Genomic DNA, 22072 nt, shown 5'->3' with positions numbered 1-22072 from the left:
AGCTGCAGCAGAACGAAGAAGGCCTTGCCTTTGTTTGTCATGTTACCAAATTGACACCTGGTGTCATCTTTCCAGTCTACTGCGGCAGCAAACAGGATGGCAATAGTCACGGATGTTCTTTCCTCATCCTTTGCCAGCCTTGTCAGGATGTGTACCATCCCTGCAACTCTTAATAATAGATACAGTTGTAAATGTGCATATTTCATCTCAGTAACTGCAACCGACTTTAAGACTAAAGAGAAAAAAGAAAAATGGATGGAAACTAATCAAAAAGAGGACCAGGCTAGAACTAAGGAGAAATTTCCTGACAGTAAGAACAATTAATTCAGTGGAACGACTTGCCTCCAGAAGTCGTAGGTACTCCAACACTGGAGGTTTTTAAGAAGAGATTGATAAACATTTGTCTGAAATGGTATGGGTTTTCCTGCTTGAACAGGGGATTGGATTAGAAGACCCTCTGAGGTCCCTTCCAAATCTGCTATTCTGTTATACTTGCTCTATTAATGCATATGAAAGTAAGCCATTAAACTAAATGAAACAGTACACTCATGTGTCACAAAGTTGCAAGGCTCAACCTACATATCTGGTTGCAAGTCCTAATTTTTGAGAGCAAACATGTATTGTAGCTTGTAGTGACCAACAAGGCAGTGCCTGTCTAATTTAAAGCAGGTAAGTCTGAGAATTGCTACATAGAACTACAATTTGAAACATATGAAAATTTAACATCTTGTAAGAGAGAACTGTGCCTTCTGACCCCGGAGCCACACCTTCCCCCAAATCACATGCAGTAAGATATTTTTGAAAAATTTAAACCCTTAGTCCTCAACTTACAACCCATTCATTTAGTGTCTATTTGAAGTTACAACGGTACTGGAAAAAAAGTGATTTACGACTATTTTTTACACTTACAACCATTGTAGCATCCACATGGTCACATGATCAAAATTCGGGCACTTGGCAACTGGCATGTATTTATGACAGCTGCACTGTCCCAGAGTCATATGATCCCCATTTGTAACTTTCCCAGGGCTTTCAACAAGCAAAGAATCTGGGAAGCCAGATTCACTTCATGACCACATTGTTCACCTAACAACTGCCGTGATTCACTAAACAACTATGGCAAAAAATGGTGCAAAACTCATTTAACAAGGCTTAGCGACAGAAATTTTGAGCTCAATTGTAGTCGTATGTCAATGACTACCTCTATTCAAATATGGTTTAAATCTGGTGTCTGATGAGCCAAGACTTTATCCGTTTGTATTTGGAAATCCCACAATATTTTAACCTACTCATATTCAACTACTTTTTTCATATTCTATGTTCCCACCATCCTTAGAATATTTGAATGAAAATGTACGCCATGCTTACTTTATTACTTTCAAGGGAGAAATGTCACATAGAGATGTGTGAAAAGGATGTCAAATAGACAGAAATAGAAATATTCCTTTCTCCTTCTTATTTCTCTCCCTCCCTCCCTCCCTCTCTCCCTCTCTCTCTCTCTCTCTCTCTCTCTCTCTCTCTCTCTCCCTCCCTCTCCCTCTCCCTCTCTTTTCTTATTTATTTTAGTTTTTAGAATTCAACAAAACCAAAAGTTTTGGAGTAAAGTTATGATATTGTTAAAATTAATTAAAATTCTAATTCTAATTAATATATCAAATTACCATCCAAGATAAATACTAATGACATTTAATTAAGATTAAAGCATGGTGGAGATAAAACTGCCATCAATAATTTTCTAAATGCTATGAGGAGTTTTATGACCCTTCCAGGTAAACTTTGAGAAATTCAAAAGTGTTCCAAAAACTATCATTTTTTCTTCCTAAAAAGAGTAAAAAAATCAACATTATGGACTAATGATATCCCCAGCCTTTTAGCCCTGGGAAACTTGGGAGATCTCTTCTAATATTGGATCAAAGTATTTCTTGTAGAAGAAAACATGACTCTTAATGGGAGCTAGGATATTACCATGAGCAAGAGCATCTGCAATGTCCTTCCATGAAAATTAGGTGTCTGTATAATATCCTTGTAGAAAAGGGATTTTATAAATGGCAGTAATTCTGACATTAGATGTTATTGTACACCAGCAACATCTTGATTCTTGCAAAAGTATTCATATACAACAGCCTTTTCTTCTATTCTGCTGTTCAAAATGCTATACAGTCTTTGAGAGTGAGAGGGTTTTTTTTTCCTTTTTCACTACTGATAAGCCTCCTGTATTCTTTGCACTGGGTTTTGAAAGTGATTCGTCAAGCTAAGACTATCTTTTTAAGAAAAACCCTGCTCTGAACAAGAAAAATATTGGGGTTCATGGCACTGGCTGGTGGCCAATTTTTATCCTCCCTCACTGATCAAGTGGAGAAAACACTACTGTAGCTATCTCAGCCTGAGTTTTTGGAATGATTACATAAGAATGGTTATTTATTCATTTATTAAATTTCCACACTGCCCATCTCACCTAAGGGACTCTGAGTGATTTAATAATAAAATAATATAAAATAAAACTAAAAGCACAGTTAGACATACAATTAAAAGCAAGGTTAGAATGTACAAGTTAAAAGTAAGAATATGTTGGAAAGCAACCCTACCATTCAGGAAGAGGAATCAAATGAGGAATTCACTGAAGTTCCTACATAAACACAAAAGGACAAGATCTGAACCCCCACCCCCCACCCCTTTGAATGCTGTTGGACCTTAACTAGTCTTTCACAGGGCAAGCTGCCAGCTGCTGAGAAGATTCCTGTAAAACTGGCACAGAACAATAAAGTAGCTAGTTGGTACTCTATACATGTGGGTCTGGTCATTTGTGCCTGACATAATCAAAGTTAAAAAATTCACCAGGCTAAGTGGTGAACAAGGTGGAGAAAGTGCTTTCAAGCCACCAGCCATCCCCAGGGTTGCACAACACTCTTAGACCATCAAGCTATTGGCAGAGCCAGTACTTAACACTCTTCTAGAAAAGAAGAGTGGGGACTTTGGGATAAGATGTTCCAAGCAAAGGCATGGGCAACAGCAGAAGAGGGCCTCTCCTTCATCCTGCCAGTTCTTTAACAGATGGAATTCACTGCTTGACCAGGTGGGACAGGTCAATGTAATTGAGACAACCTGGTCCCATGCCATGAAGGGCTTTAAAGTTGACAACTAACACTTTAAATCTGACCTGGAAGCAAACTGGCATCCAGTGCGCAGCTTGCATAGTAGGGGTGTTAAATACATTATCCTACAAGCACTCAATAATGAGCTATTTCATGGAGTAGAAGAATGGTGAGGAAGGATAAGGGATGTTGATAGTATAATTATACATCCTGTGTCAGTATGTGTTTACTATTTTATTTGTAAATTGCCGAGAGCCACGCAAGTGTGATGGGCATATAGAAATTTGATAAATGAATAAATAAATAAATGTGTATTCGGGTTTTTATACTGAAAAGCAGAAATTTCATCCCTTCCACCAAGTGTTCAGTCATTATATTTATTTATTAAATTTATTTGCCACCCACCTCACCATGAGGTGACTCTGGGTGGCTTACAACAGAGAAAGCAATGAAACCATATAGACACATATATCTAAGTGCAATAAAAATTCAAATTACAAATTATGACTAAAAGATGGGGAGGGAAGGAGTAGGATGAGCAGGGGTGGAGATAGGATCTGCTATTGGCCCATCAACCATTTCCAATGTTACACATTCCCATTGGGGCCCCAAGCCATTGGCAGAGCCAGGTATTCAGACTGTCGTGGAAGGTTAGGAGGATGGGAGCCATTCTCCATCTGGAGGGGAAAAGGTGTTTGCAATATTAGTTTATTTCTCATTTAATGTAAAATTATTACTTTATTTTTATTTGTCTATAGATCATCAATGGGCAGATTAAAGCAGAATCTTATAGGAATAATTTGTGTACTGAAAGGGGAAACAAAGCAGGGACACCAATAGATAAAAAAACCTTTACTTAATGTCTCCTGTAATGCAGCATTCTATCTTTTCCAAGAATCATATATTTTATTTAACCCCTCATTCATTTCTCTTCTTTCTAACTTATCTCTCACTTAGAACTTTATTGTTTCACCCTTTATCTCACTTACTGACATAGGATGCAATGTCTTTTCATCAGCCTAAGACATTCTACCATTTCTTGCCTGAATACACTTCCTCCCAGCATCCTTTGATCCTTACTAATAGATAGGAAAAGTGTCTTTCTATTGGATCTGAGATAATGCAATATATCATATATATGTGGGAGTTTTTTTTAATGCCTAGGAAAAATGGCTTCAGAAAATGACTTTAAAAAAAATCATAACAAAGACTATGGCTGGGCAAATCAAAATTCAGTTCTTTTTCCTGTATGCCAACATAAGGCAAGAAATCCATTCAAAGCCAGCTGTTTAAGCAAACTGTCAATAAAAGATGAAATGCCTTGTATTCCTCAGATGTGATCTCAATATGTAGCTGTCTAGCTGTCTTACAACTCAGTCATGGATCCTAATGCAAAATCTAACACACTAGGATATCGTGTGGCTTTCTGATTCTCTCCAGAGGAACTTAGAATTAAAATGATTCGTACTTGCTGTTCTTTCCATCTGAAAACAGCCACTACAGTGTTAATACACTGGAGGATTTATTTATATACTGTAGCGTTCAATAACTTTTCATTTAAAAGATACTTTATTTTATTATTGTTTACATTGAAAGCTGCTGAATCAAATAACCCAAAGAATATAAACTAAAAAATGGACAGCTTTCTCTTGGTAAATACCATAGGGATCAAGAAGTTTGAAAGATTTCATAAAGCAATACAAATTCAAACCCACAGCCTGCCTTTTTCTCTCTGAGGGCCATAATAATTACAACTGGAAAGAAGTTGGATATTTTAAGTAGAAATCATCTGGATTCTGATTCTTGTATATGAGAATTTACATGCAGTCCTTTGTCTGTTCATGAAATGTCTTCCATCCTTTCCCACCATCTCTAGCAAAGAGGAATTCTTGTACTGTGAGGTGCTAAATATCTATCCATTTTTATATCAGCCTGGAAAATGTTTCTTAATCTTCCTTAGGAGTTCTTCATTCAAACAGGGTTACTTGGCCATCCATTTTGATTCCCTCCTAAGAATACACATTCTCATTGGACTAACTGTCATGCTTTATTATCACAAAAAATAATAAAACAAAATAGATAGAAGAGTTTAGAACACTGAAAACCAGACAAGGATAATGAATATTGAGGATGAATAAAACCAACATAACCGTTTAGCATAAAAAAATCCCATAAAGAATGTGCTACTAGTTTAGTACATTACTATATCTTTATATTATCCCTTTATGTATTCAGTTACTAATCGATAGTCTGTTGTCTTATCTTATTATTCAGCAAGAAACAATCTTCTCTCCCTTCAGTTCTGTATTTCCTATGTTGTTGACATAATATTCTATCCGGCCCCTCATCACATTAATAAAAGGGAATATATGTGTGTGTGTGTATACTGCTCAAAAAAATAAAGGGAATACAAAATAAGACATCCTACTATTAAATACAGTACATTGTGTTGTTTAAGTCTTCCCTTTATTTTTTTGAGCAGTATATATATACACATACATACATACATACACACACACAAAAACACTCCAGGATATATTATTGCTGAGCTTTCGTCAACAAGCTGTTGACATCATCAGAGCAAGGGCTGAATGATAAGGGAGTCAGTACATACACTGATATGGTAATAATAACGGTCAAATTGTGGAATGTGGGTGTGGCCTATTCGTGACAAGCTCACTCGTGTATAATCACAGTGGTTCCAGCTTTGCTGGAAAAGGCCGGTCTCTAGTTGATTTTTAAAAGTCGCGCCTAGCAGCTGCTTGGCGTGTATCAGCTGTTAGGCGCGTAAGTCTCGTCACACCGCGTGCAGTCATGTGCTGGCTGACAGGCTCTTCGTTCGAAGTAGAGTCAAGGAGGTCGTCTCGTTCCTTCGTGTGCGGTTGTTGCAGGCTTGATTCTGCTGTGGAAGGGAGCAGATGTCCTCGTGGAGTGTGTAAGTGATCCGCTCTCCTTCGTGTTTCTTTACCTGGTTGCTGTAAAATCAGCTCTGTTGTGTGACTTGGTTTGTCGGATCTTAAAACTCTTTTAGTGTGTGGTTGTTGTGTGTGTGTCTTGTTTTGCACGGTTGTTTGGTGTGTTTGAATAAAGGTAAGTGTTATGGTTGTCAGTTGCGAGTGATTTTGTGGGATGTTTGATCTGGCTTGTTATTTTTTGTTTTATTGTGCATGGTGGGACAGATTTCAGTTTTCATTTCATTTCATTTATTGGATTTCTATACCGCCCTTCTCCCTAGGGACTCAGGGCGGTTCACAGGGCATATATAAATAGGTATACAAAAATTAAAAGAAAATTAAACCATGCCCAATTAAAATACAACAATAGTAAAATGATAAAACCAATTAAAAAACCCATATTCCCCTTCAGGCCAGACCAGATAACTCAAACAAGTGGGTCTTCAACCCGCGACGGAAGGATCAGAGGTCCGATGCCATCCGGAGCTCAACCGGCAGTTGGTTCCATAATGCCGGGGCACCCACAGAGAAGGCCCTCCCCCTGGGGGCCACCAGTCGACATTCCCTGACTGGAGGCACCCTGAGGAGGCCCTCTCTGTGGGCACGCACAGGGCGGAGGGGAGTTGACGCCGGCAGCAGGTGGTCCTTGAGGTATCCCGGACCCATGCCATGTAAGGACTTAAAGATCATAACCAAGACCTTGAACCTCACCCAGAAGACAACTGGTAACCAATGCAGCTCGCGGAGCAAAGGTGTAACATGGGAGTACCGGGAAACTCCCAAGACAACTCTCGCGGCCGCATTCTGTACCAGTTGGAGCCTCCGAGTGGTCTTCAAGGGAAGCCCCATGTAGAGAGCATTACAATAGTCTAGGCGAGAGGTCACGAGCGCATGAGTGACCGTACACAGGGCATCCCGGTCCAGATAGGGCCGCAACTGGCACACCAGATGAACCTGGGCGAAAGCCCCCCCTAGTCACGGCTACTATATGATCTTCCAGGGTAAGTCGTGAATCTAGGAGGACTCCAAAGTTGCGAGCCCTATCCACGGGGGGTAAGAGCTCACCCCCCATAGAAAGCGATGGAACATTTTGAATGTCCCGGGATGCCGGAATGTACAGCCACTCAGTCTTGTCAGGGTTGAGTTGAAGTCTGTTCCTCCCCATCCAGACCCGAACCGCCTCCAGGCAGCGGGACATCACAGCGAGGGCATCACTGGGGTGGTTTGGGGTCGAAATGAAAAGTTGGGTATCATCAGCATATTGATGATACCCAACTCCAAAACCACGAATGATCTCACCCAGCGGTTTCATGTAGATGTTGAACAGGAGAGGCGAGAGAACCGACCCCGGAGGAACTCCACAAACGAGAGACCTAGGGGCCGATCTCTGCCCCCCTGCCAACACCGACTGCGAGCGTCCCAGGAGATAGGAGGAGAACCACTGAAGAACTCTGCCTCCCACTCCCAATCCCCTGAGACACCGCAGCAAGATACCATGGTCGATGGTATCGAAAGCCGCCGAGAGGTCTAATAGGACTAGGACAGAGGAATATCCCCTATCCCGAGCCCTCCAGAGATCATTCACCAGAGCGACCAATGCCGTCTCCGTGCTGTACCCGGGCCTGAAACCCGATTGGTAGGGGTCCAAATAATCCGCTTCATCCAGGACCAGAGGGAGCTGATGCGCCACCACACTCTCAACAACCTTCACAAGAAAGCGAAGGTTGGAGACTGGACGAAAGTTGTTCAATACAGCTGGGTCCAAGGCAGGCTTCTTGAGGAGAGGTCTCACCACCGCCTCCTTCAAGACGGTGGGGAAATAACCCTCACTCAAAGAAGCAGATATAACCGCCTGGAGCCAGCCTCGTGTCCTCTCCCTAGCTGCCAGGAAGGGCACGGATCCAATAAACATGTGGTGGAGCTCAGCCTCCCCATAATCCTGTCCACTTCATCAGGGGTCACAGAATCAAACTCCTCCCAGATAACATTGACAAGACCACCCGTGTCCTGATCGCCAGACTCTGCCCAGCTGGACTCCAAACCGGTCCGAATCCGTACGATTTTATCCGACAGATGTTGACTAAATTCCTCGGCTCGACCCTGCAAGGGATCCTCCCTCACCTCCTGATTAAGAAGGGAGCGAGTCACCCTAAACAGGGCGGCCGGGCGATTATCTGCGGACGCGATGAGGGTGGAGAAGTAATTACACCTCGCCACCCTCATCGCTGCGAGATAAGACCTAATATGGGTTCTTAACTGCAACCGGTCGGATTCAGATCGGCTAGACCTCCAGCAGCTCTCTAGGCCCCGTTTCCGACGCTTCATCTCCCGGAGCTCCGCGGAGAACCATGGAGCTCACTGGGATCTGCACCGGGTCAGGGGCCGCAAGGGTACAACCCGGTCAAGTGCCTCAGTGGCTGCCCTTTCCCAGGCTTCCACTAAGGCATCCGCCGAGTTGTGAGCAATGGAGGCAGGTGGGGACCCCAGCGCCGCTTGGAATCTATCGGGATCCATTAAGCATCTGGGGCGGTACCATCTAGTTGGCTCCGTACCCCCACGGCGGGGGGGTGGCAAAACGGAAGACCAGCCGCAGGAGGTGATGATCGGTCCATGACAGGGGCATAATAAATGGAGAGCCCCCACCAAGATCATCCAACCACCGTCCAGATAAAAAAATCAGGTCAAGGGTGTGGCCTCCCTCATGAGTTGGTTCAGAAATTACTTGCATCAGGTCCATGGCCGTCATGGAAGCCATGAACTCCCGAGCTAGCTCAGATAAGCCTCCCAGGGATGGTAGATTGAAGTCTCCCAAAACTATAAGTTTGGGAAACTCAACCACCAACCCCAAGAGGATATCGAGCAGCTCGGGCAGGGCTGCCGCTGCGCGACTAGGCGAAATGTACACCAGCAGCAAGCCCAACTGCGCCCCAGAACCAAATCTCACAAAGAGAGACTCACACCCGACTATCTGAGGAACGGTAGTCTCCCATGGACATAAGGTCTCCCTAATAGTCACCGCCACACCCCCACCCCTACCATGAGCTCGTGGCCGATGTAGCACCCGGAAGCCTGGTGGGCAGAGGTCAACCAAAGGGACCCCACCCTCTGGGTCCAACCAAGTCTCTGTGATGCAAGCCAGGTCCGCGTGCTCACCCTCAACTAAATCCCTAACGAGGGGAGCTTTCTTAACCACGGACCTGGCATTCAGGTACACCAGCCGGAGCTCAGGAGGCTGCACATCCTCGCTCCCGGAACCTTGGGGAAGAGGCAGAGGGTCGGAGCGCCTCACCGCTTGCAAATAGCGGAGACGGCCCTCCCGGTAACGATACGGCCCTCTGTCTATCCACCTGCTGCCATTCCCCGTTGTGGGAATCGGTAATCCCACGACCCGCTCATGAGCCCTGGAGACAACCACACCCTGTTCTCCCCCCGAGCGGTCGGACCCAAGTCTGGCCTGAGCCATGGTTGATTGGCCACCCCCCATAGCCAAATAACCCCTATCTCCCACCCCTCTCCCTAACCCCATAAAAATTTCGATAAAAAAATAATCAGAGGCCTTCTATTAAATTTGTGTTGACGGCCCCTGCCCCTGCCCAGCCATCTCTCAGGGTCCCAAAACTCGGGCCCGTCATCGAGGTTAAGAGTGTTTAAGGAGGCGGGTCGCACCCAGGAGAGGGGGGCACCCCTGAGGGCATACAAGTCCGTGCTGGTGTATTGTCGCATGAGTCTAGCAAGTCCAGGATAGGCATCCCATTAGTTATGTCCGTGGGAGGATCGAAACATGGAGACAGATATCTGAGTCCCCACCCAACTTCACTGCCACTCAGTTGGGTGCCCCCAGAGACAGGCCGCCCCCCGCCCTCTCACGACGGGTTGCGACTCTGTTCCTGGGGGTGGACCAGATATCCTCTGGGTAGGCAAACCCCATAGAGCTCCCACCTCTATGGGGCTGCAAATGGAAAAGTCAAGCCACTCTCCCACAGTGGCCGGTACCCAGGTGTGTCCAAAATCCAAGGGGAGAGGGGGGAGGGGTAGGCAGGAAGATGATAAGTATATATGTCCAAGGCAAAAAAGGGTAGGCAGGCCAGGATAGTAGGGATGGTCTAAGGTCGCCGTCGTCGCTGCAGAAGCAGTCCAAAGGCGGTGCAGGAGCCCCGTGTCGTCCTTGCTCCAGTAAGATGACCCACGGTCGTCTTCTTCGCCACCAAAACGGCCCGAAGATGCCGTCGCCGCAGAAGGCGGCCCGAAGCAAGGATAAAGACCACCATTGCCGCCGAGATGAATAATAGTCGCCCTCTCCGCCGCCAAAACGGCCCGAGGGCGACACCGCCGCCGAAAGCGGCCCAAGGCGGCCTGGGGCCGGCGAAAGGGGCCAAAAGCCCAAAAAGCACCAAAGCCAGCAGCCGGCCCCCGCAGACGGGGCAACAGTCCCAGAACGCCGGTGCCGATGAAAGCGGCCCAAAAGCAGGCCCCAGAAACGACCCGCCAGCTGTTAAATTCCAAAAGCGTCCAGAGCATGCCGCCGTCGCCGTCGCCGCCAGACTCGGGCCGCCGCCGCCAAGCGCGGCCCGAAAGACCATCGCACGGGCCGCAACCCGCGTCGAAGCCGACGCCCACGCCGTCGCCGCCATCATCGCCACCACCCGGACAGCCTCACGGGCATCCTCCTCACCGACGGGCGTCCTCCTCGCCGACCAGAGCCAGCCCGAGAATGCCGAAGCGGCCCAGATGGCCCGAAACAGCAGGGAACGCCAACGCCGGACACGAGCAGCCACGGACAATCCGGAAAAGGTGAAACGGCGAGAAGAAACAGCCGGAGGGCAGCAGGGCCAGCAGCCGGTAGCTCGAAAAACAGGAGTCCAAACAGGTCACTGCCGGCTTTGTCAGCCTCCAAGTTGCCTCTCTGCCACTTACCACAAACCCCCAATCCCCATCTCAGAAAGCCACAGGGCTTGTGAGGGGCTCCCAAGGGACGCCTAACAGCTGGAGCTCGCGGAGCTCAGCCGCGCACATCCGCCATCTTGGGCATGCTCAGTTGATGAATGTGGTCTCAACACTCTGTTGTTGTTTGGCTGTTGTGTGTGTTTGTTTTGTTGTGTGTGGTTATTTAGTGAAGTTGCAAGATTTGTGTCTTGGGTGTTGTGGTCAGAAGTGGTGTTGTCTTTATGTGTAGAAGTGTCAGATGGTGTGTTGGTTATGCAAGCTATCGTTGTGTTAAAATTCTGTCTGTTGTTTGGTTCAATTGGAATGGATTGTGTTACAATAATCTCATCTGTTGTGTTGATATGGTGTTTGACAGGTGGGTGGAATAGTGTGTTTGTGTCTTTGTTGATTGTATTTAAGCGTTTGGATGTTTTGTGTTGTTGTAAATGCCTTCTCAGAGTTTGGTATGGTGGTAATAATTCGATATGTCTATTAATTGAGTTATTATCAGACAACCAAGTCTCTTTCAATAGATGGCCACCTTTAGTGGGGTCTTTAGAGATGACTACAGCTCCTTTGAAATCAAAGGTATGGCCATGTTCAGCTATACGGGCCCAGACCTGGGAGCGTTGTTCTTGTCTTTTAACTGCTAGAATATGTTCATGTATCCTGGTTTTTAGTCTTTTGGATGTTTCTCCAATATAATTGCAACAGCATTTATTGCAGTTGATTTTGTAGACAATAGATGATAAATTGTCCTTGGATAACGGTTCTTTGAAGCGCATTACTTCAGAATGTAAAGTTTGGTTGGGTCTGTGCGCAAAGTTGATATTATATGGTGCCAGGATTCTAGCAGTTGCTTCAGAGACCCCATTGATATACGGGATGGTTGCCCAGGTTGTGGTGTTCTGTGAATCACGGTTTGAATGTGATGCATTATCCTTGCAACATCGTTGGACAAATTTAGGTGGATAGCCATTTTGTCTGCATACGTGGTAAAGGTATGCTTTCTCCTTGGATTTAGCTATTCCTGTGCTGCAGTGTGTTTTGACTCTCTTGAATATTTATTTATTTATTTATTTATTTATTTATTTTATTTGATTTCTATACCACCCTTCTCCCAAGGGACTCAGGGCGGTTCACAGGGCATATATAAATAGCAGTACAAAAATTAAAAAAAATTAAACCAATGCCCAATTAAAATACAACAATGATAGAAAAATAAAAACCAATTAAAAAAAACCCATATACCCCCATCAGGCCAGACCAGCTAATTCAAATAAATGGGTCTTCAGCCCGCGACGGAAGGATCGAAGGTCCGATGCCATCCGGAGCTCAACCGGCAGTTGGTTCCATAATGCCGGAGCACCCACAGAGAAGGCCCTCCCCCTGGGGGCCACCAGTCGACATTCCCTGACCGAAGGCACCCTGAGGAGGCCCTCTCTGTGGGAACGCACAGGGCGGAGGGGAGTTGACGCCGGCAGAATAGTGTTCTTATGCAGCTGGTTTCATGGGAAGTTGGATGGTTGCTTAGATAGTGTAAGATGCAATCAGTGTGAGTAGTTTTGCGGTAAACTGTGGTTTTTATTTTTACTGATTTCATATAGATGGCAGAATAGCCCAAGTATTATTGTTAGAGAAGGAGGTCTTCCTGTCTCATATGGGATAGTGTTGTCCCATATGTCTCATATGGGATACTATTCACTGTATGCTGAAGTTTTATATTACTCTTTTACTAGCTGTTAGTGAAAGAAATATAGCATTTCTAACCAGTTACTAAGTTTCCAGTATTTTCAAACTTGGGGAAACAATGTTCATCTGTTTTTACTAGATTGTTTGATGAAGAGAAAGGTATTGCCAGATTGATGCAGAATCTTTTAATGTAAACATATTGCAAAATCCTCATATACTTCTATATTCTGTACTCAAAGTTTCTATAAATACATCCTGTTATTGGTGTTGTATTTCTGGCAATAAGGGGAATGCAAAATATTTTAGGTTGACCTTTGTCTAATTTGGTTTGGATTAAAACCCAATACAGTATAAATATTTGTATTTTATAGTTATATTTAGGATGAATTTCTGCTCTCCAAATAACTTTGCTAATTCATTTATTAAACATTTGAAGACTGCTTTGGAAAGCACATTGAATTACAGTGCCATTCTATTTCATTATTGTGGTTTCTATTTTCCTGATTTTATACTATATCACTTGACTTATTTGCTAATGTCAGTGCAATAATGCAATATATTAGAATAAAAATTGTATTAAATATGTGCTATTAAGGACCCAGTTATATTTATTACTTGGCTCCCTTGAAATTTTGACAAGAGCTTCATTCCAAGTGCAAAAGAAATGTTGTGATATTTCCAGCAACTAAATTGCTTATACATATTTTGGACATTGTTGGGTAAGAAAATAAATTTTCCTAATTGAATGACGTATTTTAAATAAAACTGTAAATATGTTTAAACATGTAAATACTGTTTCAGCACTATGTAAAAGTTGACAAAATACAATATTTCCCCCTTTCAGGTTCTTTTTGTTTGTATTTCAGTTTTATTTTATTTTATTTTTCCACTATTCATGCCATTTACTACCTTGTGATGTTTAGTTAATTATAAATACAATTTCTATATACTGCACTAATCAGTTTTCTATGTTTCCTTTTCCTATTTTTAATTGTAAGGAAACTAATAAAGCTGAGGTTAAAAAAGGATTGTAATTCTGATTTGTGCAAGTGCAGGACTTACTGCTGCTTTATAAAGTAGCTTTCCCTCCTCAAGAATACATAAAATGAACATATTTGGTTGTTTTTTATATGAAAATAGTGTAAATGTGTACTGGAAAAGCTTTTTTTTCTAAACCAAAACATCAATCTATATTTCTCAAGGTGAATTGGATGGCATTTGGAGTAATTATCTATAAAGTATTTCGTCAAACAGCTATGCTAAAGCCAGAAGTTAGCTGTTATGAAAATATAAGGTAAGATACCATTTTGAGAGAATTCTTTGGCAGCATGTTTTAAACCAATGGTGGCGAATCTATGGCATGCGTGCCAGAGGCGGCACTCAGAGCCCTCTCTGTGGGCATGCGTGCCGTTGCCCCAGCCCCGCCTCCCCCCACAGCCTCCACCTTATCAGCAGCCCCCAGATGAGAGTCACTGCTGAGCACGGCCCCCACAGAGCAGCGCAGCCATGGACATGACAGCAGGGCAGCAGGGACAAGACTCCGCCCTCATGCTCAATCATGTGCAGTTGATGCTGTGGGGTGAGAAACTTTGGTTGCTAAGTATTCTGGTTCTGCAGCTGTTGGCTGGGAAGATGGTCCCTCTAGATCATGGGTGTCAAACTCGCCACATCACATGTTGTGTCACAATGTATCACAACTTTTTTTTTGCATTGTCGGAGCTGGGGTGGGCGTGGCCTCAATATGATGCAACTGGCCCGCAGGCCAGTAGTTTGACACCCCTGCTCTATCATCCTTCAAAGGTAAAGCTTTGGGAGGGTTTTTTTTTAAACAAATGTTATATATGGGAAAGAAACTAAATCTCAGATTAAGTCTTACTGTTGAAAGCCAGATTAAAGCTTTCATATTGTATAAGAATTCAGTTTAGTAAGGGGAGCCAAACATATGTTTAGCTCACTTGTTCTAAAGTCTCAGTAGGGCTTTTCACTCTATTTCCAGAGAGATTATAGAAATAGGTGTTCCATTTTTATTTCCTCCTTCACCGGGGTTTGTTTTTCATTGTTATTCCTTTTTTTAAAACCAATTTTATTTCATGGGCTGCTATGATTTTTCCATCAATCTGTTTTCTTTAAAACTGATTTATAGAGGCCTTGAAAAGTATTTGTGCTGGAAAAAGCTGGAATGTGCTATAGGGACCATTGAAAGCAACTTATTGTTTTTGTTGCTTGGAAACATTCACATTGTTTCAACTCATTGCACTAGATTTATAGTTAGGATTTAGCAGCTCTTTGATTGATCACTTTGCTCCCCTTCTCCACCTGATCAGCTCTCACAGAGCGCCAAGCCTCATGGAGTCAAATACATGTCTAAGGAAGCAGCATGAAAAGAGAGATGATGGGGGTGGGAGATGTGTGTGTGTGTGTGTGTGTGTGTGTGTGAGAGAGAGAGAGAGAGAGAGAGAGAGAGAGAGAGAGAGAGAGAGAGAGAGAGAGAGAGAGAGAGAGAGAGAGAGAGAGAGAGAGAGAGAGAGAGAGAGAGAGAGAGAGAGAACTTTCTCATGCAAAGGGAGTTCAAAACCACTGTGTTGCAAATGAAACAGAAAATTAATGACTGAGTCCATATGCAAGAGCGTGCTGTGCAATTTGTCACAGCCCATGAACAAAGCTGGAGAAACTTATATTACAATGTGTTAATGTAAAAGGAGAGGGGAAAAAATATCAGGAAACAGATCTGAGAGCTGTTTGGAAGTCAATATCTTAACCCTGCAACAATTTAAACCTCCTTTGCATCCCGAAAGCCAAATTGTTTCAAAATAAGGAGAACGTCTGTGTTTTGAACAAGCGAACACTATCTCTGAAGCTGAAACTGAGAAACAGCCCAAAAGTTCTCTCTGATGCCTGGCACATAAGCTGACCTCAGAGCATACCATACATTTCTTTTTCCCAAGGTTTCTTAAGGGGTATACTTCATAACAGACATGTGTTTTACCTTGGGGAAATGCACCAACAGTAGATTTAAAATCAAATCATATGGTTTCTGCAGCACACTAGAGAAAACAGATTTGAAGATTAAGACAGCCCATGTTTAAAAGCCATCAGCGTTTCCACTTTTGTTGGTGACTCTGCTCAGAAAACAAAAGAGGAACTTTATTCCAGCCACGGCACTGCAGCACACCCTAAAGCAGAAACCATGTCACTGCAGTGCAGAAGGCAAGGGTTTCTCAGTGACTCACATTTAAGGGAAGGAACTAGAAAGAGAAGCGGGGCTAACAGCTCTTCTTTCTCTTTCTCCCTAGATCCTGCGCACGAGGAGCACTTTCTCTCCTTTTTCTCCTGGGGGCTACATGGATTTTTGGCGTGCTTCATGTCATCCAGGGATCAGTGGTCACGGCATATCTTTTCACAATTTTCAATGCATTTCAGGGACTGTTCATCTTTATATTTCTTTGTGTGCTGTCACGAAAAGTAAGGTTTTTTTTCAATGTATATAAATAGACCATGACATGCATTTATACAAAATTATCCTTAAAATATTCTTCTCCTTCCTTCCTTCCAACCTTCCTTCCGTCCCTCCCTCCTTCCCTGTTTTTCTGTCAGTATATTCCTTCCTTCCCTCTCTCCTCCTTCCTTCCTCCCTCCCTCCCTGTCATTCTGTCAATATATTACTTACTTGCTTACTTACTTAGTCACTCACTCAGTCACTCACTCCATCTTCCTTCTTCTTCCCTCCCTCCCTCCCTCCCTCCCTGTCATTCTGTCAATATATTACTTACTTGCTTACTTACTTAGTCACTCACTCACTTAGTTACTCACTCACTCCCTCTCTTCCTTCATCTTCCCTCTCTCCGTCCTTCCCTCTCTCCCTCTCTTCCTCTCTCCCTCCCTCCCTCCCTCCCTTCCTTCCTGTCATTCTGTCAATATATTACTTACTTGCTTACTTACTTAGTCACTCACTCACTTAGTCATTCACTCCATCTTCCTTTTTCTTCCCTCCCTCCCTCCCTCCCTCCCTTCCTGTCATTCTGTCAATATATTACTTACTTGCTTACTTACTTAGTCACTCACTCACTTAGTTACTCACTCACTCCCTGTCTTCCTTCATCTTCCCTCTCTCCGTCCTTCCCTCTCTCCCTCCCTCCCTTCCTTCCTCCCTCCCTCCCTGTCATTCTGTCAATATACTTGCTTACTTACTTAGTCACTCACTCACTCACTTAGTTACTCACTCCCTGTCTTCCTTCGTCTTCCCTCCCTTCCTCCCTCACTCCCTTCCTTCCTGTAAAAAGCTAGTACTTGAAAGCCAGAGCTGTTTCAGAAGAGCTTGAATAAAATTGGTTCTTGGAAAGTTTGGGCAATTAATCATCCAAGCCCCAGTCTCAATAAAAGAACCTTCTCTGAAACTACTACTTGCATTTTCCAAATAGTGGTCTTGGCACTCAAACTGCAAACCAAACTAGTAAAACGTCTCCAAATACTGCACTGCTCTGTTCGATCACCCATAGAATAAGGGCAATACTGGTAATTATGTTTATTTTATCATTTATATGGTTTTCAAAATCGTATGCAGGATGATCTGCTTCGTGCAGTAATCTAAATTAAAATATCCCACAGAAATATATATCCTGTCATATTCACAAGTAACTGTTTGATTATCAAACTGCTCTTCCTTACAGAAAATTTTGCCTAACATTTAGTCAACGTCTACCCATCTATTAGTTAAGGCCTTTATTCCATAATTTGAGGTCTGTGATAGAGAACATATTTGATGCCTCTTCAGATACTTGAAAAGTGCTAGCATATCCATTCAATCATCTTTTCTGAAGGTTAAACAGACTCAGTTACCTTCGGGAAAGGGCGGTATATAAATGTAATAAAATAAATAAATAAATAAATAAATAAATCTCTGTTTGGAAACATTAATGTATATCCAGACTGCAAATGTTAAGCTGAAATGTATAGTTGATAAGATGGTAAGACAGTACCCTGGTTTAATTTGTGCTATTCCTTTTCTGTGTTGGCATACACAAAAATGAAGGGGAAGGATAAAGAGTGGGGAAAGGCTCTTTGGGTAACAGTTACTGGCAAGAGATGACCCATGGTGTTGAACTGTCATTAAATGGTCACTCTAGGGATTAGTTACATGGCATCAGAGCAGTCTTCTGCTGTCAGTTTTCTAATCCTATGCAAGCATTACTTCTTCAGATTGGAAAAGTGGCACCAAATGTGCCATTTCTCTCTGCCACTCATGACAAGAGAAGAAGAAGGAGGAGAATAAGAGAGCAGGTCTCATGCTGCTGGCTGTCCGATCCCACAGCTTCTATCTGAGAGGCTTTAAGAATCTGTTCCCCTCCTGCTTCTTTCAATACACTCCCACAAACAAAAGGAAACGGGGTTGGAACATCTCTTTATCAGTCATCTTCTCCCCCACCTGCATGACCAATCCAGGTAAGACAGTCAGTCTTCCAGAGACTTGGTGAATAGTTTTCTCATAAGGTGGTGTAGTCCCTTCATCCCCACCTCCTTTCCCTTGACAGGTGGGAAAATTACTGAACACATTTTATCTCAGATGAGACACTGCAGTTGATCCAGACATCAAGAATTCTATTAAGAGAAAGTAGAAAGCATGCATTAAAACTGGAACAGAAAAGTCTGCAGGATGCCTTTGCAGTGGAGCTCAAAGGTTTTGGGAAGACATCCTTATATATTTATATCTTTCTGAAATAGTTAAGGCAACTGCTACCTCTGTTAGGAAGCTTTGTGGAGCAGCCCTTTGTTTGTAGTCCCTTGTCAAGGCAAGACCCTTTCTCTGAACTTGTTCTAGGCATACAGGATTTATAGAAAGGTAAGGGCACATCAAAGAGTAACAAAGGCCAAGTTGATTGACTGACTGATTGATAGAATGATGAGAAAGGTTGTTTTTTGTTTATTTGCACAAACACAAAAGGGTAACAAGTTAAAGGAAGAAGGAACCATACCTTGCAATTTCATACTTGAAAAAAAAATATTAAGCAGGGCTGTAAAATTAAGTTTTGAAATTGATAATTTGAAAAAAACAAATACATCTGCACTGGGAATGTAGAACGGATATGGAGAAACCAACAACTTGTTTGGGATCAAGTGACTTGTAATTTCTTGCAAACATAATAGTCTACCCAGAAAGCAGTTGGAAAGTTGATGAATAAATAAATAAACAAATAAATAAATAAATAACTATTTTCCACAGCGGTATCAGGCAGGCCTTAAATACCTGATTCAGATTTGAATAAGATCTAAAGAAAAACATAATCTGAAGTAGAAAGAGTTGGAAATGCACACATTAAATGCATTATAGTAATGTTAGAGTCTGATTTATTTCACTGTCCTATACTTAAAAGTGAGTCAAGAATTGCCATCCTGCAATGAATAAAATAATGTATGCACATGCATAATTCACAGTCATGTATTAAGACTTTGAAATCTGATTTATATAATACAGATCTGGGATTTCAGAATGCATTTCAGATTATACAGCAGTAATCCTATGAAATAATTAAAGAGGTTCACTAACTATAGTCATTTGATTCTGGACTGAAACTTTTTATGTAATGTTAGTAAGCCAAGGTGCTCATGCTATCTTTTCATTTCAGATCCAGGATGAATACTCCAGGGTGTTCAGAAATGTCCCTTGCTGTTTTAGATGCTTAAGGTAAATTGATGGAAAGCCAAGATGAGCAGCACTGTGGAAGGAAACAGAAAACGAGAGGCTTTTGAAAAATTGCTATATTGTGAAAGTATGAAATGAGCTACTGAGCTGTCATCTCTCTTAAATCAATTATTTTCTCTCCGGTATAGGTATTGTACTTAAATGTGCACTCAGGCACGCTATATTGTATACAAAACTGCATATCTGTACAAGACAGACTGGTTTATTGTGTAACAAATAAGGCTTCTAAATGCGCCCAGGACTCTTTAGGGCAAACAACTAAAGCTTGAAAGAGGGAAAAGTGAATCCAAGGTGAAAAGCTTTTTGTTGTTGCTGCTGTTAGCAGACTGATCCTTCATTTCATATCTAATGCTTAGAAATGAAATAATTTCACTTATTGCCATTTAAAGAGAGTACAGCCCATTAGAGTGTTTAAAAAAGGTTTTACCTTGGTCAAAATAGCAATGTGTGTTAAAAAATAAAATAGCAATGTGTGTGGTTCTGATCATAAAGGGAAAACATACAGCAATTTTGCTAGCTGAAAGTTTAGATGTAAGGCTCAAAGACATCTATTAGCTCAGAATCACTGAGTCGTGATAACTGTAAGATGGGTGGACTTCAATTCCTAGAACTTCCCAGCCAGCCATGCTGGCTGAGGAATTCTGGGAATTGAAGTCCACCCGTCTTAAAGTTGCCAAGGTTAAGAAACATCGTCTAACCCTGCCCTAATCATTCATTGTCCACATGGGATGGGAAGGGGATTCCCTGTGTCTATCAATACAGGACTAGGGATATAAAGGAAATCTGTCCCACATAATTCTTTTAAAGTCAATCATCGGGGGGGGTGTTGACATGGCATGGTCAATAGTGATACATAGCCTACCAGTATTCATTTTTCTCACCTCAAACATTTTACTCAGAACAACATATCTAATAGCAAAGAAAAGGTGGGGCTCCTTATGTTTGACAAGAGATGTGTAATTAAAGAGAAGCTTTTCTTACGCAATACTGCCTTAAAATATGCATTAGGGCATTAGGGCAATGTTACAACATTGAGTAGACCACCAGTATGGAAAGCATTTAAAAGGGCAACTTTGCAAAGCATAGTGGTGTGACAAAGTAACCACTCCTTAAAACTTTATGGAAGCCATGTCCCACAGAAGGTTCGACATAACCCTTTCAAAGTTTCACTTAGTTGCACACACACACACACACACACACACATACACACACAGAGAGAGAGAGAGAGAGAGAGAGAGAGAGAGAGAGAGAGAGAGAGAGAGAGAGAGAGAGAGAGAGAGAGAGAGAGAGAGAGAGAGAGAGAGATGTAGATTACCTGGAAAAAGGTACTGCAAGAATTCATTAATGTTTTTTCACCCCCAACATCCAACATAGGAATCACAGTTATTGTGATGAAATTAGCAATTGCACCAGGTGGGAAACAGTTACCAAAATTCCAAAGTACTGTAGGATGTAAGTCAGCATGTACTGTACAGCCATGTACTGTAATTGGGCCTGTGTGAATTGATTTAAGTTTGCATTAATGAATTGAATCAGATGATGGAGATGTGATTTATTTTGCTGAAATGAAGAAGGCATCCCAATTCCTTTGCCAAAGTAATGTTGATAGTCTCAAACAACTGAATCTCATTAGGCAGGACTAATTTGATACTGCCCAAAGTATGCATTGGACCTTCCCAGCCCAGATGGGGTACTAGTGGAATTTAAACTGGTCATTCCAAGACAGGGTGTCCAAGCCAAATGCCATATGTAGTTACAGATGTGCCTCCTTCTGACTGCAGTTCTGTATATGTTGCATGTATATGTGAAAACTGCATTGTATATAATGACATTTGCTTCCAGCAAGACCTCTTCAGGCCAGTATGATCATTGGAAGACTAATTTCAAAGAGTTTAAACTCACGTGAAATCTACAAATAAGAGGCTTTCCAGAAATGTGGAAATTCTCTGGTAGGCTTCAGTGAGAACAAATTTAGAAGACTGAATAAATGAGAGTTGACCATGAATGCCTAGATGTAAGTGTAAATCTGTTTATTGGATTAAATAAATCCTTTCAATTAAGAATATCAAAGAGAATGTTGCTGTTTTCCAAATGCCAGAACATCTATATAATAATAAATCAAATCTATGTTACCAAGAACTTGAATGTTGTCATAGTAATTTTACCTCTTCCACCATTCTGTCTTGTAACTTCAAAGACTCACAAATCTCAGAGAGGGTAGGGAAGGCTGGGAATAATCTCAACAAAACACTGGCAATGTTAAGTAGCAACAGCAACTGGGCAAATAGGTCCCCTCAAACCAGTATTTGATGTAAAGAAACAAGTTACATAAAAATAGTTCTCAATATTTTTCTAGTCCACATCTCAGCTGAATTGGAAATGCACTAGCTGGTGAAGCTCAAAGAAACAAGCAACGCAAACCTTACTTTATACATCTTTGATTTTTTTTTTTAACAGAGGGAGTTTGTGTTTCTTCTTGTTGTTGTTTTTATTTCTTCTTTGAGTCCAGCTCTTTGCATTTCTCTCTCTAATTCTTCACTTTCCTACTGAATGGCAACTCTTAGTTATGGGGATTTATCCTATCTTTTGAGTCACCTTGCAACCAAAAGGATTATATCAGTAATGTAATATTAATGTCAAGTTATTATTGCATTACTTTAGAAACTCTCTGGACACAATGCAGCAAATTAATTATTTGCTGGTCTTGCCCTCAA

The 22072-nt window shown here is 42.3% G+C and overlaps 1 protein-coding gene across 1 annotated transcript in view; it reads left to right on the top strand.

Annotated features, from left to right (window-relative positions):
- ADGRL4 (adhesion G protein-coupled receptor L4) overlaps nt 1–20036 on the top strand; it is a 120745-nt gene extending 100709 nt beyond the window's left edge. The window contains exons 14-16 of the mRNA XM_081325497.1: nt 13864–13955; nt 15955–16123; nt 19282–20036. Coding sequence (XP_081181623.1) covers nt 13864–13955; nt 15955–16123; nt 19282–19344 — 324 coding nt within the window. The 3' untranslated portion in view covers nt 19345–20036. The remainder of the gene's footprint in view (nt 1–13863; nt 13956–15954; nt 16124–19281) is intronic.
- The last annotated feature ends 2036 nt before the right edge of the window (nt 20037–22072 follow it).

The sequence above is a fragment of the Vipera berus genome (assembly GCF_964194415.1).
Source record: "Vipera berus genome assembly, chromosome: 3".
Lineage (NCBI taxonomy): Eukaryota > Metazoa > Chordata > Lepidosauria > Squamata > Viperidae > Vipera > Vipera berus.
Note: the sequence above shows the minus strand (reverse complement) of the source record. Positions and strands in the feature narration are given on the sequence as shown.